Source organism: Ictalurus punctatus, chromosome 26 (genome assembly GCF_001660625.3).
Source record: "Ictalurus punctatus breed USDA103 chromosome 26, Coco_2.0, whole genome shotgun sequence".
NCBI lineage: Eukaryota > Metazoa > Chordata > Actinopteri > Siluriformes > Ictaluridae > Ictalurus > Ictalurus punctatus.
In genome coordinates, this window is record NC_030441.2 from 18,240,512 (window position 1) to 18,257,121 (window position 16,610).

Genomic DNA, 16,610 nt, shown 5'->3' on the forward strand with positions numbered 1-16,610 from the left:
ATATATATAAAGATTATAAATGCCATTGCTATATATTTCTCAAAATAAATAAATGAAAAGTGTGAACTGTGTGTAATAGATCACTCAGTTCACCGCCCACCATGAGACGTCTTGCTAGAACACGTTGCTCAACCCTGTAGAAACTTCCTGTTGCATACTGCTCTTAACGTATATGTGTGTGTATATGTATTTGTACGTCCTTGCTATTAATAGAACCAAAAATCCCCCGACGCTTTCCTGAAAATTTCCGAGCAGTGGTGTACGTGTAGAAGTAAAACGTCTACATCATGTTCCGCATCGGTTAGAAGTGACTGAAAAGCATGTCCGCTCATCCGGAACACGTCCGTTTAGGATGTGACTTTCATCCTCGGTTACATGTTTCTTCTCCGTACCAGTCGTACTGTAAGACCACTCTGAAACGACCAAACGTTTGCACGTGAGCTTACGTACGAACGCACCGGACGTACGTACGTGGAGTGGAGTACATCATTTGCGACAGACTTATAACATCATAAATAAACTACACGAAGCATGTGTCATTTCTCCTTCTCAAGATGTTTTGGGTCGATATCCAGTTTGAGACTCAGCACATCCCCTTACTGTATATGATGTCACATCGGATAAGTCATCTTTTATTGATCGGTAACACGGTGTATACAACCCCAATTCCAAAAAAGAGTTGGGACGCTGTGTCAAATGTAAATAAAAACAGAATGGAATGATTTGTTCAGAGTCTTACCCAAGGACACTTCGGTATGTGGAGTCACGTGGGCCGGGACTCGAACCGCCGACCCTACGGTTAGTGGACGACCCGCTCTACCACCCGATCCACAGAGAAAACATAACAAATGTTTAAACTGCGGAAATGTAGCGTTTCAAGGGAGAAAAAAATTCAAAAGTCTGCGTCTCTGACGGTATAGTGGTGCATTAGTGCTCATGGAACGGGCAGCTTGCACATCTGGAAGGGCAACATCAATGCTGAAAGGTATATACAGGTTTTAGAGCAACTTACACTTCAATCCCATCTTTACGTCTGAAAGACTCCGCCTCTTTTTCTTTATACCCAATCATCTTACAGACCTGTTCCCAATCAACCTACTTAGTTGTGAAATCTTCCTCCAGCTGTTTCTTTTCAGTAACACTTACTTTTCCAGCCTATTGTTGTCCCCGGTCCCAACTTTTTTGAGACGTCTTGCGGCCATCGGATTTAAGATCGCCTTATCCCCCCCCCCAAAACGCTAGGCTGCGTTTCCTCAGTTTAAACATTTGACATGTTTTCCGTGTTCTGTTGGGAATAACGTACGGGTTTCGTGAGATCCGCAAATCGTCGCGTTCCGTTTTTATTGACATTTCACACAGCGTCCCAACTTTTTTGGAATTGCGGTCGTATATGAGACTGCGAAAGTGCCAGGCGCGTACACGTTTACTGTTGCAAAGAAAATGTGCCTCGGATCGTCGGTCCCGGGTACGCTCCGTGCAGAAGGAAATGAGCTGGGAGGTCATTGGTAGAGTATTTAGGAGGATCTGTCACAGTACATCTGGTGGGGGTTTCTTTTTGGTTGCGCAAGACGTTTGCACAGTACTGTATATCACACACACACACACACACACACACACACACACACAACTGACAAAAAATAAAAAATAAAAATTTTAAACCATTGCCTGATCATTTTCCAATCTGTCCAGTATGGAAGACACGGTGTGTTAAGGTCGGAGTGGAAGAACCCGAGCGTCCTGCACAGAGCCATGTCCTCAACCCCACTGTAGCTGAATGAACACTAATCCCCACAACCATGCTCCAAAATCTAGTGGAAAGCCTTCCCATGAAGAGTGGCGCTTATTATAACATCAAAGGGGGAATAAATCTGTAACGGGACGTTCAACAAACATATACCGGTGTGATGGTCAGGGTGCACAAACTTTTGGCCATATTTTGTTTGTGTGTGCGTGCATATATTGGACCATTTCCCTCGATAAATAAATAACCGAGTATGATATTTTTGTCTCGTTTGTTTCATTGGGTTCTCAGTGTCTACTTTTAGGATACACACTTGTGGCGTAGAGCGTTTCACAATCTCTCGTGGTTTGTGGTCGGTGCGTAATGGAGAAGTGCGGAAACCAGCGACTATCACACACTCCGAGCTCAGAACTGATTGTTCATTTCAACATCAACAAGCTCAGAGTTCGTACAACGAGGTAAGGTGTATGTCATATTTCTATTCGAACGAAGTCACCGCACAGGTCAGGTCTGGCACGTGCTCATATCTAACTGAACGCATTTTTTTCAATGACACAAGCTGTTTATTGTGTCCAGATTATCGAGAAGAAATGAAAACCTCTCGGTTGTTGCGTGTAGACTTGGCCGTGATGGTGTCGTTCCGGTCCGTTCGTCCTGCTTCTCTCCTCTTTCTGCTCGTAATGACGGGTGAGTCTGAGCATCACGTGTTCACGTGAGAAGTTCATCCATCTCTTTAAGTCTGTAGATGTGGAGGGTTATTTTCCGTGAGAAACACCTTGGGTTTTGTTTAACAGGAGGGAGATATCAGCACTCCAGCATATATATATATATATATTTCTTTTGAACGCTACTATACTGTAAGTGTACATATGGATCTGAGTCACACTCTTTTTGCGCTTTAACTAAAATAGGAATGTAGACATTTTTGCATGTGCTTCATCCAAAGAAAGATTATACGCTCTCTTCTGCGTATTCTCTCTAAACTTCATTCTCTAATGAGGAAACGTTTATGTGAACGCGTGATTTGAGGCTTTTGAATTGAAATACTTGCTCGACTGAAGCTAAACGCTCGGCTCCACTTCTCTTAAACTCACTCTTACTCTATCATGATTTAAACCTGAACTGGCAACCTGATTAAAAATGTAATTAGTGATTAATTACGGTACACTGTGTCTCTAAACACCTTTACACCCTTGACACCTGTGTCTCTAAACACCTTTACACCCTTGACACCTGTGTCCCTAGACACTTTTACACAGTATACACCTGTGTCCCTAGACACTTTTACACAGTATACACCTGTGTCCCTAGACACTTTTACACCCTAGACACCTGTGTCCCTAGACACTTTTACACCCTAGACACCTCTGTCCCTAGATACTTTTACACCCTATACACCTGTGTCCCTAGATACTTTTACACCCTAGACACCTGTGTCCCTAGACACTTTTACACCCTAGACACCTGTGTCCCTAGATACTTTTACACCCTATACACCTGTGTCCCTAGACACTTTTACACAGTATACACCTGTGTCCCTAGATACTTTTACACCCTAGACACCTGTGTCCCTAGACACTTTTACACCCTAGACACAGCTGTGTCCCTAGACACTTTTACACCCTAGACACCTGTGTCCCTAGACACTTTTACACAGTATACACCTGTGTCCCTAGACACTTTTACACCCTAGACACCTGTGTCCCTAGACACGTTTACACCCTAGACACCTGTGTCCCTAGACACTTTTACACCCTAGACACCTGTGTCCCTAGACACTTTTACACAGTATACACCTGTGTCCCTAGACACTTTTACACCCTAGACACCTGTGTCCCTAGACACTTTTACACAGTATACACCTGTGTCCCTAGACACTTTTACACCCTAGACACCTGTGTCCCTAGACACTTTTACACAGTATACACCTGTGTCCCTAGACACTTTTACACCCTAGACACCTGTGTCCCTAGACACTTTTACACAGTATACACCTGTGTCCCTAGACACTTTTACACCCTAGACACCTGTGTCCCTAGACACTTTTACACCCTAGACACCTGTGTCCCTAGACACTTTTACACAGTATACACCTGTGTCCCTAGACACTTTTACACCCTAGACACCTGTGTCCCTAGACACTTTTACACCCTAGACACCTGTGTCCCTAGACACGTTTACACCCTAGACACCTGTGTCCCTAGACACTTTTACACCCTAGACACACCTGTGTCCGTAGACACCTTTACACCCTAGACACCTGTGTCCCTAGACACTTTTACACAGTATACACCTGTGTCCCTAGATACTTTTACACCCTAGACACCTGTGTCCCTAGACACTTTTACACCCTAGACACCTGTGTCCCTAGACACTTTTACACCCTAGACACAGCTGTGTCCCTAGACACTTTTACACCCTAGACACCTGTGTCCCTAGACACCTTTACACCCTAGACACCTGTGTCCCTAGACACCTTTACACCCTAGACACCTGAGTCCCTAGACACCTTTACACCCTAGACACCCCTGTGTCTGTAGACACCTTTACACCCTAGACACCTGTGTCCCTAGACACTTTTACATAGTATACACCTGTGTCCCTAGACACTTTTACACAGTATACACCTGTGTCCCTAGATACTTTTACACCCTAGACACCTGTGTCCCTAGACACTTTTACACCCTATACACCTGTGTCCCTAGACACTTTTACACCCTAGACACAGCTGTGTCCCTAGACACTTTTACACAGTATACACCTGTGTCCCTAGATACTTTTACACCCTAGACACCTGTGTCCCTAGACACTTTTACATAGTATAAACCTGTGTCCCTAGACACTTTTACACAGTATACACCTGTGTCCCTAGATACTTTTACACCCTAGACACCTGTGTCCCTAGACACTTTTACACCCTAGACACAGCTGTGTCCCTAGACACTTTTACACAGTATACACCTGTGTCCCTAGACACTTTTACACATTATACACCTGTGTCCCTAGATACTTTTACACCCTAGACACCTGTGTCCCTAGACACTTTTACACCCTAGACACAGCTGTGTCCCTAGACACTTTTACACAGTATACACCTGTGTCCCTAGACACTTTTACACAGTATACACCTGTGTCCCTAGATACTTTTACACCCTAGACACCTGTGTCCCTAGACACTTTTACACCCTAGACACCTGTGTCCCTAGACACTTTTACACCCTAGACACAGCTGTGTCCCTAGACACTTTTACACCCTAGACACCTGTGTCCCTAGACACTTTTACACCCTAGACACAGCTGTGTCCCTAGACACCTTTACACCCTAGACACCTGTGTCCCTAGACACTTTTACACCCTATACACCTGTGTCCCTAGACACTTTTACACCCTATACACCTGTGTCCCTAGACACTTTTACACCCTAGACACCTGTGTCCCTAGACACCTTTACACCCTATACACCTGTGTCCCTAGACACTTTTACACCCTAGACACCTGTGTCCCTAGACACTTTTACACAGTATACACCTGTGTCCCTAGACACTTTTACACCCTAGACACCTGTGTCCCTAGACACTTTTACACCCTAGACACCTCTGTCCCTAGATACTTTTACACCCTAGACATCTGTGTCCCTAGACACTTTTACACCCTAGACACCTGTGTCCCTAGATACTTTTACACCCTAGACACCTGTGTCACTAGACACTTTTACACCCTAGACACCTCTGTCCCTAGATACTTTTACACCCTAGACATCTGTGTCCCTAGACACTTTTACACCCTAGACATCTGTGTCCCTAGACACCTTTACACCCTATACACCTGTGTCCCTAGACACTTTTACACCCTAGACACCTGTGTCCCTAGACACTTTTACACAGTATACACCTGTGTCCCTAGACACTTTTACACCCTAGACACCTGTGTTCCTAGACACTTTTACACCCTATACACCTGTGTCCCTAGACACTTTTACACCCTAGACATCTGTGTCCCTAGACACTTTTACACAGTATACACCTGTGTCCCTAGACACTTTTACACCCTAGACACCTGTGTCCCTAGACACTTTTACACCCTAAACATCTGTGTCCCTAGACACTTTTACACCCTAGACACCTGTGTTCCTAGACACTTTTACACCCTATACACCTGTGTCCCTAGACACTTTTACACCCTAGACACCTGTGTCCCTAGACACTTTTACACCCTAGACATCTGTGTCCCTAGACACTTTTACACAGTATACACCTGTGTCCCTAGATACTTTTACACCCTAGACACCTGTGTCCCTAGACACTTTTACACAGTATACACCTGTGTCCCTAGATACTTTTACACCCTAGACACCTGTGTCCCTAGACACTTTACACAGTATACACCTGTGTCCCTAGACACTTTTACACCCTATACACCTGTGTCCCTAGACACTTTTACACAGTATACACCTGTGTCCCTAGATACTTTTACACCCTAGACACCTGTGTCCCTAGACACTTTTACACAGTATACACCTGTGGCCCTAGACACTTTTACACCCTAGACATCTGTGTCCCTAGACACGTTTACACCCTAGACACCTGTGTCCCTAGATACTTTTACACCCTAGACACCTGTGTTCCTAGACACTTTTACACAGTATACACCTGTGTCCCTAGACACTTTTACACAGTATACACCTGTGTCCCTAGACACTTTTACACCCTAGACACCTGTGTCCCTAGACACTTTTACACAGTATACACCTGTGTCCCTAGACACTTTTACACCCTAGACACCTGTGTCCCTAGACACTTTTACACAGTATACACCTGTGTCCCTAGACACTTTTACACCCTAGACACCTGTGTCCCTAGACACTTTTACACAGTATACACCTGTGTCCCTAGACACTTTTACACCCTAGACACAGCTGTGTCCCTAGACACTTTTACATAGTATACACCTGTGTCCCTAGATACTTTTACACCCTAGACACCTGTGTCCCTAGACACTTTTACACCCTATACACCTGTGTCCCTAGACACTTTTACACCCTAGACACAGCTGTGTCCCTAGACACTTTTACACAGTATACACCTGTGTCCCTAGACACTTTTACACCCTAGACACAGCTGTGTCCCTAGATACTTTTACACCCTCGACACCTGTGTCCATAGACACTTTTACACCCTAGACACCTTTACACCCTAGACACCTTTACACCCTAGACACAGCTGTGTCCCTAGACACTTTTACACCCTAGACACCTGTGTCCCTAGACACCTTTACACCCTAGACACCTTTACACCCTAGACACCTTTACACCCTAGACACCTGTGTCCCTAGACACTTTTACACCCTAGACACCTGTGTCCCTAGACACTTTTACACCCTAGACACCTTTACTTATTTTAGTTCTAAATGAGCTCAGCCTGAGACCCATGTGATCCTTATTAACACTTTTGGTGTTTTTTTTCCACTTTTTGTTGCAGGAGTTGTTTCTCAGCAGCTGTGTACTCAGCATCACTATGTCTGCGCTGTAAGGGGATCTACAGTGACCCTGGGCTGGACCTACACCTATCCGTTTGTGTACAACGTGTGCTCTACTACAACGTCTTGCGATCTGTTTACAGACCCTCAGTACAGCAATAGGGTTCATTGCACTGTACAGTCACCGAATTGCTGCAGGGTTACACTGAGTGACGTGACGATTCAGGACCAAGGGACATATCACTGCAAAACAGCTACAACTGATCGATATGTTCACCTTTCTGTCACAGGTGAGCTCCATCAGCTGTCGCTGTCTTGAATTATCCGTAATCCATTCTTCATTATCTCCACCACTTCCAACCGTCCTGTTTCTTCTCTCCCTCCTCTTGATTTCCCTTGAGCTTCTGGCTGCCAGATAGGTTCACTTTTCATTTTAAATATGCGCTCAGGTGGATCATCCTCCCGCTCTGTATCAATGCAGTTTAAAAGCCGTAGCTGTAGAAAAATGTGTGCTGGCAGTGTTGCATTTGTTTGTTTGTTTGCATTTGTTTGCTTTTACTCACCGGAGAATTATCTGGCTGTTCTGGGCGCGTGCAGATTTCAGCCATGTTCTTTCTTTCTGAACATGGAGATACAGATGGAGGTGGGGTAAAGGGGCATTTGGGAGTGTCATCTCAGTGTAAATGACTGAGAGGGGGCACTCCGGACCGTTAATCGAGAGATACAGTGATATAACCTATCAAGATGCTACAGTGCACGTCAGCATCTGTAACTAACTGACTCTCTTAGCCACTGCTAGGTCTTAGCTTAGATAACTGACTCTCTTAGCCACTGCTAGGTCCTAGCTTAGATAACTGACTCTCTTAGCCACTGCTAGGTCTTAGCTTAGATAACTGACTCTCTTAGCCACTGCTAGGTCCTAGCTTAGATAACTGACTCTCTTAGCCACTGCTATGTCGCTCATAGCGAACTTTTCATCATGAGTCCAATGGAATTAAACTAGTTAATCTCAGGTAACTTCATGTGAAGAACACAGTAACGAACAGTGCTTCTAATCTTTGCTGCGTGACGTGACATGTCTCCAGACAAGGAAGTACTGTCTGAATCTTCCAAAAATGTACAACTTCCTGCGGTCATGAATTTCATTTCCCCGTTTTCTTAAAATAATCTGTTCTTTTTCCATTTACAACTGCCATGTTCACAGAATATCGAGCATGTTAGTAGTAAATCCTGAGTGATTTTCTCCATATCACACGATTCTTCTTCAGGCGTTCGTTTGTTTGAATGTTTATCGAACGGTTTTTCCCTCATCCGAGAAAATTAACCATATATATTCTGGTAATTCTTATAAAAAATTAACCGAATAACCGATATGTATAAGAATAGCATCTGCGTAGGTGAGGTGGAGCCCCTGAGGAAGTAATCAAATAGGAAGTGTTCAGAAACAGTCCTCCTTCAGAACATGAAAATAGTATATTAAACACTGGATTTACAACAGAAATTTCTATATGTTAAAAAAACACATCTATTTTAGGGATATTCATGCATGACATTCACATTTAGTTTGTTATGATATATAAAGAGAGTTGATGGTATTCTGTACGTCTGTCGTTCCTCTCGTTCGCAGAGCTTCAGGTGGAGATGGTTCCTGAGAGTGTGGTTGAAGGAGGTGAAGTCATTCTGACGTGTAAATCCACCTGCAGCCTGACCAACGCTCCGATTTTCACCTGGTACAAAAATGGATGTTATTTATACTCCCTCTACTGGTCTGACCGGCTTCATCTGCGATCAGTCCGTCAGGCGGATGCAGGAAGCTATAGCTGTGCTGTACAGAGACAAAGTTATCGCTCCCCTGCTGTCACGCTTAATGTCCACTGTAAGTGCGCATTTATTCATCCACCTTTATTAAACCACCAGCATGTACACAACAGGCCCTACATCCCAAAATATTACCAAATAGGTCACTTAAACCAGAGTAGTGAGTTTATCTAAGATTATTCTATGACCATTGGAGTTGGACTAGCGATATACCACCATCTAATCCCAATATACTCTAATCTAATCCCAATATACTCTAATCTAATCCCAGTATACTCCCATCTAATCCCAATATACTCTAATCTAATCCCAGTATACTCTCATCTAATGCCAGTATACTCTCATCTAATCCCAGTATACTCTGATCTAATCCCAGTATACTCTCATCTGATCCCAATATACTCTCATCTAATCCCAGTATACTCTCATCTGATCCCAATGTACTCTCATCTAATCCCAGTATACTCTCATCTGATCCCAATATACTCTCATCTAATCCCAGTATACTCTCATCTGATCCCAATGTACTCTCATCTAATCCCAGTATACTCTCATCTGATCCCAATATACTCTCATCTAATCCCAGTATACTCTCATCTGATCCCAATATACTCTCATCTAATCCCAGTATACTCTCATCTGATCCCAATGTACTCTCATCTAATCCCAGTATACTCTCATCTGATCCCAATGTACTCTCATCTAATCCCAGTATACTCTCATCTGATCCCAATGTACTCTCATCTAATCCCAGTATACTCTCATCTGATCCCAATATACTCTCATCTAATCCCAGTATACTCTCATCTGATCCCAATGTACTCTCATCTAATCCCAGTATACTCTCATCTGATCCCAATGTACTCTCATCTAATCCCAGTATACTCTCATCTGATCCCAATATACTCTCATCTAATCCCAGTATACTCTCATCTGATCCCAATGTACTCTCATCTAATCCCAGTATACTCTCATCTAATCCCAATATACTCTCATCTAATCCCAGTATACTCTCATCTGATCCCAATGTACTCTCATCTAATCCCAGTGTACTCTCATCTGATCCCAATGTACTCTCATCTAATCCCAGTATACTCTCATCTAATCCCAGTATACTCTCATCTAATCCCAATATACTCTCATCTAATCCCAATATACTCTCATCTAATCCCAATATACTCTCATCTAATCCCAATATACTCTCATCTAATCCCAGTATACTCTCATCTAATCCCAGTATACTCTCATCTGATCCCAATATACTCTCATCTAATCCCAGTATACTCTCATGTGATCCCAGTATACTCTCATCTGATCCCAGTATACTCTCATCTGATCCCAGTATACTCTCATCTAATCCCAGTATACTCTCATCTGATCCCAATATACTCTCATCTAATCCCAGTATACTCTCATGTGATCCCAGTATACTCTCATCTGATCCCAGTATACTCTCATGTGATCCCAGTATACTCTCATCTGATCCCAATGTACTCTCATCTGATCCCAATGTACTCTCATCTGATCCCAATGTACTCTCATCTGATCCCAATGTACTCTCATCTGATCCCAGTATACTCTCATCTAATCCCAGTATACTCTCATCTGATCCCAGTATACTCTCATCTAATCCCAGTATACTCTCATCTGATCCCAGTATACTCTCATCTAATCCCTGTATACTCTCATCTAATCCCAGTATACTCTCATCTAATCGCAGTGATGGCCCACTAAAAGCACAGTTTGCTTTTAAACCCTAAATATTTAGTGTTTATAAATTTTTTTTTTCAGATCCCCCTAAGAGGGTCTCAGCATCAGTGTTCGGTAAGTTACTCAAAAAAAAGAAAAAGTAATCCAGTACAGATTGCTAATTACTACTTTAAAACATTACTGATTACTGTACGTGAAAAGTCATCAGATTACTCATCACGTTTTACTTTCACGTTTATCAAACCTACAAAAATACACTTCAAAGTGAAACTCAGAGAAACTCAGCTGCGTCAAAGTATGACATGATCGGAAAAAATCTGATTTATTATAAAACCTGCCTGGGGTGATGTCACTGTGTGTAGAACTACCAGACCCATAAAATATAAACATTTTCTGACTAGGCTAGTTTGGTGTCGCTAGTCAAGAGGAGGAACAGCTATGCTATCAGTGTGTGGGTTTAGCTGCTACAGCGCTATGCATAGTACGTTATCTTTCCTTCTGCTCTGCTCAGATCACGTTCACGTAAACTGGAACTCATAGACGTTTACACGCCGTGTTTTCCTGCTCAGCGTCAGAGGATGATACTGGTTCATTTTCAACACCTTTACTGCATAAAAAAAATAATAAATCTGCGTACGTCCATTTTCCCCTCACACTGACTGTGAGCTAGCGTTTGGCAGAATTGAGACACCGTCAGCCAATAAGACACGAGCATTTTCCTGTAAACCCTGTCTGATCGGACTCACCTCCGTTCACTGAAGATATAAAATCACAAGACCGCCGTCTTCTTTTACTGATGTTCAGTTACGTAGCGACGAACCGCTCAGAGTGGAGAATTATTCGGGGGCGAAAGAGAATATCTTCAGGGCAAAACATGATTTATTTTAAAAATGCATTTTACTTAGTATTGTTTTCTTAACCGTAAAACCGTCATTTTATTGTAATCAAATTGTATCCATTTAAAATGCGATGCGTTACATTACTGCGTCATCAAAGAAAAAAAGTCATCAGACAGTAACGAGTTACATTATACCCAACTCTGCTCAGTGTCCATCAGTCCCCCGGGTGGGATAGTGGAGGGCGATGTAGTGACTCTGACCTGCAGCAGCGACGCTAACCCACCTGTCGAGACCTTCACCTGGTATAAAGACAACCTTTTCATAAGAACAGGAAAAAATTACATCATCATCAGGGTCAGCTCTGAGCACAGCGGAGAATACAAGTGCAAGTCCAGCAACCGATACGGCGAGAAGTACTCAGACAGAGCGGTTTTAAATGTCTTGTGTAAGGGGTTTATTGCAACTGACATCCAGCTGAGCAACTGCGTCCTACTTAAATATTCTTACACTTCTGTTCTATTGTCCTTTTTTACAGACGCCCCTAAAAGCGTCTCGGTGTCCATCAGTCCCCCGGGTGAGATAGTGGAGGGCGGTGTAGTGACTCTGACCTGCAGCAGCGACGCTAACCCACCTGTCGAGACCTACACCTGGTATAAAGACACCTCCTTCGTAGGAACAGGAACACCCTACACCATCAACAGGGTCAGCTCTGAGCACAGGGGTGAATACAAGTGCAAGTCCAGCAACCAATACGGCGAGAAATACTCAGACGGATCAACTTTAAATGTTTTGTGTAAGTGTCTAGAAGAGTTTCTAAAACTCACAGAAATTCAGACACACCGTATAATAACAAAACCGAAATATATTGTACTTTTGTCATGTTTTGTATCCTTCAGATCCTCCAAAAAGTGTCTCAGTGTCCATCAGTCCCTCGGGTGAGATAGTGGAGGGCGGAGTAGTGACTCTGATGTGCAGCAGCGACGCTAACCCACCTGTGGAGACCTACACCTGGTATTTGGGCGAATCCTATAAAGGAACAGAAAAAACCCACACCATTATGAAGATCAGCTCTGAGGACAGCGGAGACTACAAGTGCAAGTCCAGCAACCGATACGGCGAGAAGTACTCCGATAAAGTGACTGTAAATGTCTTGTGTAAGTGGTTTATTGCAACTGACATCCAGCTGAGCGACTGCGTCCTACTTAAATATTCTTACACTTCTGTTCTATTGTCCTTTTTTACAGACGCCCCTAAAAGCGTCTCAGTGTCCATCAGTCCCTTGGGTGAGATAGTGGAGGGCGGAGTAGTGACTCTGATGTGCAGCAGCGACGCTAACCCACCTGTCGAGACCTACACCTGGTATAAAGACACCTCCTTCGTAGGAACAGGAACACCCTACACCATCAACAGGGTCAGCTCTGAGCACAGCGGTGAATACAAGTGCAAGTCCAGCAACCAATACGGCGAGAAATACTCAGACGGATCAACTTTAAATGTTTTGTGTAAGTGTCTAGAAGAGTTTCTAAAACTCACAGAAATTCAGACACACCGTATAATAACTTAAAACCGAAATATATTGTACTTTTGTCATGTTTTGTATCCTTCAGATCCTCCAAAAAGTGTCTCGGTGTCCATCAGTCCCTCTGGTGAGATAGTGGAGGGCGGTGTAGTGACTCTGACCTGCAGCAGCGACGCTAACCCACCTGTGGAGACCTACACCTGGTATTTGGGCGAATCCTATAAAGGAACAGAAAAAACCCACACCATTATGAAGATCAGCTCTGAGGACAGCGGAGACTACAAGTGCAAGTCCAGCAACCGATACGGCGAGAAGTACTCCGATAAAGTGACTGTAAATGTCTTGTGTAAGTGGTTTATTGCAACTGACATCCAGCTGAGCGACTGCGTCCTACTTAAATATTCTTACACTTCTGTTCTATTGTCCTTTTTTACAGACGCCCCTAAAAGCGTCTCGGTGTCCATCAGTCCCTCTGGTGAGATAGTGGAGGGCGGAGTAGTGACTCTGACCTGCAGCAGCGACGCTAACCCACCTGTCGAGACCTACACCTGGTATAAAGACACCTTCTTCGTAGGAACAGGAACACCCTACACCATCAACAGGGTCAGCTCTGAGCACAGCGGTGAATACAAGTGCAAGTCCAGCAACCAATACGGCGAGAAATACTCAGACGGATCAACTTTAAATGTTTTGTGTAAGTGTCTAGAAGAGTTTGTAAAACTCACAGAAATTCAGACACACCGTATAATAACAAAACCGAAATATATTGTACTTTTGTCATGTTTTGTATCCTTCAGATCCTCCAAAAAGTGTCTCAGTGTCCATCAGTCCCTCGGGTGAGATAGTGGAGGGCGGTGTAGTGACTCTGACCTGCAGCAGCGACGCTAACCCACCTGTCGAGACCTACACCTGGTATTTGGGCGAATCCTATAAAGGAACAGAAAAAACCCACACCATTATGGAGATCAGCTCTGAGGACAGCGGAGACTACAAGTGCAAGTCCAGCAACCGATACGGCGAGAAGTACTCCGATAAAGTGACTGTAAATGTCTTGTGTAAGTGGTTTATTGCAACTGACATCCAGCTGAGCGACTGCGTCCTACTTAAATATTCTTACACTTCTGTTCTATTGTCCTTTTTTACAGACGCCCCTAAAAGCGTCTCAGTGTCCATCAGTCCCTTGGGTGAGATAGTGGAGGGCGGAGTAGTGACTCTGACCTGCAGCAGCGACGCTAACCCACCTGTCGAGACCTACACCTGGTATTTGGGCGAATCCTATAAAGGAACAGAAAAAAACCACACCATTATGGAGATCAGCTCTGAGGACAGCGGAGACTACAAGTGCAAGTCCAGCAACCGATACGGCGAGAAGTACTCCGATAAAGTGACTGTAAATGTCTTGTGTAAGTGTTCCATTGCTCGACCGACTGGCATCCTCTCTCGCTGTTCTGTAGCATGCGGGTGAGAAAGATAAGTATAAAAACTTACCGCGTGATTTTATAAGACGACACCCTACGAGCGCTTGTCAAAGTTTATGCCGGGGGTCATAACACAGGCAGACGGCATTAAACGAGGAAATTCATAACCATAAATCAAAAAAAAAAAAAAAACACAGACGAGAGTCAAAAACAGGAAGTGCAAGAAATGAGGAAGTTGGAAACACTTCACTAGGGAAACACGACTCGGACTTAAAGACTTAAAGACAGCCGAGTATACTGTATACGCTCCGTAGACCGAGCAATCAACAAGCGAATACAGAACAGGTGTGCACAATAGGGTAACCCGCCAATCACAGGACAGGGGTGGAGATAAGGACAAAAAAATTAATAAATAAACCAAAAACGACATGAAAGTAGTGCTCACTGCAGCATTAATCATGACACATACGGAATTCATGACATGAATGAATGAATGCATGCCTTTTTATTGTCACTATACATATGTACAATGAAATTAAGAGCCACTCCTTTTTGCTCCGTGCAAACATGTACATTCAATACACAAGAAGAATAAACAGATAATACACAGATAAATAAACAAGATAAATAAACAAAATAAATAAACAAGATATACAAGATATGCAAGATAGATATGCAAGATAGATATTGGGGTGGATGGGGGTACTATGAAATGCACAGTTTTGAGACACTATATACATATGCTGTGGACTCAGTACATGTGTTTGTTTATCATGGTAATAGCTTTCGGGAAGAAACTATTCCTAAATCTACTAGTCCTTGTTTTGATGCACCTGTAACGTCTCCCTGAGGGCAACAGATTGAACAGATCAAAGCCAGGGTGAGAACTGTCCTTAATGATGGTTTTTCCTCTGCTGAGGCAACGGGAAGTGTAAATATCCATCAGGGAGGGGAGAGGGCAGCCAATGATCTTCTGTGCTGCTCTTACTACCCTCTGAAGCCTCTCCCTGTCTGCTGCGGTGCAGCTACCGTACCACACGGTGATACAGTATGTCAGCAGGCTCTCGACGGACGAGCGGTAGAAGATCAGCAGCAGATTGGAGTCCAGATTGTACTTCCTGAGAACCCTCAGGAAGTGTAGCCGCGTTTGAGCCTTCTTGATAACCGCTGTGATGTTGTCCGTCCAGGAGATGTTTGCAGAGATAAGGACGCCAAGAAACCGGATGGTGTGGACCCTCTTCACACACTCACCATTAATGAAGAGGGGGGCCAGCTCCGTGTTGTGTTTTCTGAAGTCTACAATAAGTTCCTTGGTTTTCTTGGTGTTTAGAGTCAGATTGTTCTTTGAACACCAGGCTGCCAAGTTTAGGACTTCCTCTCTGTAGGCTGCCTCCTCTCCTTTTGAGATAAGACACTGTGGTGTCATCAGCAAACTTGATGATAAGATTATTGTTGTAGACTGGTCTACAGTCATATGTGTAGAGACAGTACAGGAGGGGGCTCAGCACACAGCCCTGTGGAGAACCTGTGCTCAACGTGCGAGTGGAGGAGAGGTGGGGTCCGAGTCTCACTGTCTGGGACCGGTTGGTGAGAAAGTCCTTTATCCAGGCACACGTGAGGCGGGGGAGGCCAAGGTTGACCAATTTGGTGACGAGAATGTCCGGAATTATTGTATTAAAAGCCGAACTGTAATCCACAAAAAGCATCCGGACGTAGCTCTGCCGCTGCTCTAGATGTCTCAGCACGGAGTGGAGAGCTACGACGATGGCATCCTCTGTGGATCTGTTTGCACGATAAGCAAATTGAAAAGGATCGAAATCTGGGGGGAGGTAGTCCTTGATGTGCTGAAGAATCAATCTCTCAAAGCACTTCATGATAACTGGAGTGAGGGCCACAGGACGATAATCATTCAGGCCAGTGGTGGGCGACTTCTTTGGCACTGGAATGATTGTGGCTGATTTTAGGCAGGACGGGATGACTGCTTGGGCCAGGGAGAGATTGAAAATTCTGGTAAAGATGTGGGCAAGCAGGTGGGCACATGATCTGAGCACGTTACCAGGTACACCGTCTGGGCCAGCAGCCTTCCTGGG

At 44.1% G+C, this 16,610-nt stretch overlaps 2 protein-coding genes across 2 annotated transcripts in view; both read left to right on the forward strand.

The window, feature by feature from the left end:
- Positions 1–2,088: 2,088 nt before the first annotated feature.
- On the forward strand, positions 2,089–14,638 carry LOC128629169 (sialoadhesin). The gene is made up of 12 exons (XM_053675944.1): positions 2,089–2,199; positions 2,318–2,428; positions 7,219–7,506; positions 8,844–9,092; positions 10,826–10,858; positions 11,792–12,376; positions 12,480–12,737; positions 12,828–13,085; positions 13,191–13,448; positions 13,539–13,796; positions 13,900–14,157; positions 14,248–14,638. Exons 2-12 carry the CDS (start codon positions 2,332–2,334, stop codon positions 14,565–14,567), a joined length of 2,862 nt encoding a protein of 953 aa, XP_053531919.1. The 5' UTR covers positions 2,089–2,199; positions 2,318–2,331; the 3' UTR covers positions 14,568–14,638.
- Positions 14,639–16,253: 1,615 nt separating this feature from the next.
- LOC128629170 (B-cell receptor CD22) overlaps positions 16,254–16,610 on the forward strand; it is a 5,118-nt gene continuing 4,761 nt past the window's right edge. The window contains exon 1 of the mRNA XM_053675945.1: positions 16,254–16,296. Coding sequence (XP_053531920.1) covers positions 16,254–16,296 — 43 coding nt within the window. The remainder of the gene's footprint in view (positions 16,297–16,610) is intronic.